The sequence below is a fragment of the Andrographis paniculata genome, unplaced genomic scaffold (genome assembly GCF_009805555.1).
Source record: "Andrographis paniculata isolate CXL003 unplaced genomic scaffold, ASM980555v1 Contig70END, whole genome shotgun sequence".
Lineage (NCBI taxonomy): Eukaryota > Viridiplantae > Streptophyta > Magnoliopsida > Lamiales > Acanthaceae > Andrographis > Andrographis paniculata.
Window position 1 is genome coordinate 2,721,269 of NW_026137607.1, and position 1,943 is coordinate 2,723,211.

General features: G+C 39.4%; 1 protein-coding gene across 2 annotated transcripts; it reads right to left on the minus strand.

The window, feature by feature from the left end:
* Positions 1-324: 324 nt before the first annotated feature.
* Positions 325-1,697, minus strand: LOC127264311 (uncharacterized). 2 transcript variants are annotated; one of them, XM_051293777.1, is made up of 2 exons: positions 1,193-1,697; positions 325-1,101 (listed from the first exon to the last, which is right to left on the minus strand). In XM_051293777.1, the coding sequence occupies exons 1-2, from the start codon at positions 1,538-1,540 to the stop codon at positions 490-492; spliced, it is 960 nt and encodes a 319-aa protein (XP_051149734.1). In that variant the 5' UTR covers positions 1,541-1,697; the 3' UTR covers positions 325-489. The 2 variants fall into 2 exon arrangements, with proteins under 2 accessions (XP_051149734.1, XP_051149735.1); XM_051293778.1 differs by having other exon boundaries at positions 325-1,095; positions 1,193-1,696.
* Positions 1,698-1,943: the final 246 nt, after the last annotated feature.

Genomic DNA, 1,943 nt, shown 5'->3' on the forward strand with positions numbered 1-1,943 from the left:
TTACTTTTACTGCTTTCTTTAAATGGAAGAAGGAAACATGCACAGAGAGGCTCCACTTTTATGCCTGGTTCAAATCTGTTTCTTCTGCTTTACAGCTTCTTCTTGTCATGTTATGTTCCCCATTTTCTTTTCTCTTTTTTCTTTTTTTCTCTTCTTCAAGAAAATAAAAAAATCAAAATCTTTTCCTTTATGTTAGCCACTGAATTACCATGCCTCATCCTTTGAAAACCAAACCAAACCATGTTCATTTTTAAAATAGTTTTCCACTATAGCTAGCAACTGTAAAACATAGGAAATGGCAAGAAATGAATAGTAGTATGATACCTCAAAAAGTAGCCACAAATGAACTTACAATCAAAACCAGCTGCTGATTCACCTGCTCCTCTTTATCTTGCCATTTCTTCTTGATTTATTTGTTTTTGACTTTGTTTTTGTTAATTCTTTCTTTTTCTTTTGGGAAAAGAACATAACAGTTGTAGTTGTGGTCTACTACCTATGAGTGCAGAAATCCAAGAGCGTCTTCCTCCCTTCAACAATTTCATCAAAAAAATCATCAATCTGCCCAAGTATGTTGTCAGTCCCAGCTCTCAATTTCCCCAAACAGCTATTCAAGGTCTCCACTCTCTCCTTAATCCCAGCTTCTCTCTCCCACTCCACAGTACCTTGCGAGAGTCTCCACTCTAGATCTTCCTTCAGCTCTTCAATGGCAGCCTTTGATACTCTGAACTCGCAGAGCATAACTCCGGCGGGGCCCTTCATGTGATCCGCCACTTTCTGATGCAACCTGGCCGTTGAGACCAAGAAGGATGACCCGAACAAAAGTCGATTCTCATAGTCATAGCCATAGGCACAAACGTTGGTTGAGAAATCAGGGTCTGGAGAAAAGTATAACAATCCCTGGAACAAAATCATCAGCAGAAGTGAAGTCACATTCCTGGTTGCATAAAGAATCCCACTGAATCCATTCAGCCTTGATTCCGTCACTTTCCTATCGAATTTCAATTGTAGAGTCTCGCCTCTCGTCTCCATCAACGACTTGTTACTCTCCTCCAATCCCCCACCCTCTCTTCTACAAAACGATAGGAACCGAGTAATCTGTTTCTAGACAGGGGGACAAATTTCAATAAAAACTTTTCAATGATTATGTATGTATGTATGTATGTATGAGGCGGTGGAAGGAATTTCCATTCACCTCAAAGAAATGCTGTCGAGTTAGACGGCGGTGGTTATCGAGAGAAGCAGTTACATTGAGGCCAGCTGAGCAGTATCTCTCCATGGCTGTGGTACCAATCTTAAGGACCTGGCAGACTTCCCATAGCCTGGAGCTTTCATCCATGTATTCATCCAGCCATTTTCCCCCAACCGGCAAGTGTATTTCCTGAACCAGAAGAGTCAATTGACTGTGGAGCGATCGCAGAAGGGATAAGACTGTTTGGAGGAATTGAATGGGCATGTAATCGCCGGGAACAAAGTCACGTTCGAGATCATCGATTCCGCGCGTTAGGAAGCTGTAGAAGCCATTGAAAGAAGGAGGATCCATGGCCGACGACGAAGAGAAAAACAGAAGAAGTGCCTGCCAAGATCGAGATATTTATACTGTAAAATTGGGGAAAATAATAATAATAAATAAATAAAATAAAATAAGGAGAGAGGGGAGGTAGAGAGAGAAAGTGGAGAACGGAAAAGATGAAATAGTAGTATATTGAAGGAAGGAAGGAAGGGAAGTTATAGAGAGTGAAAGGGATTGTTGGGAGCAATGATTTTGTTCCCTGTTAAGGGAGAACCATCATTGCCAATTCCGTATACGTGTACATTTGTATCTATTTACTAACAATAATTATTTCTTCTCTTTTTTAAATTATACTTTAATCTTTTGTATAATTAAACGAGTATATATATATATACTTGTGTAAGTACATTTTTTTAAATATTAATACTATTTT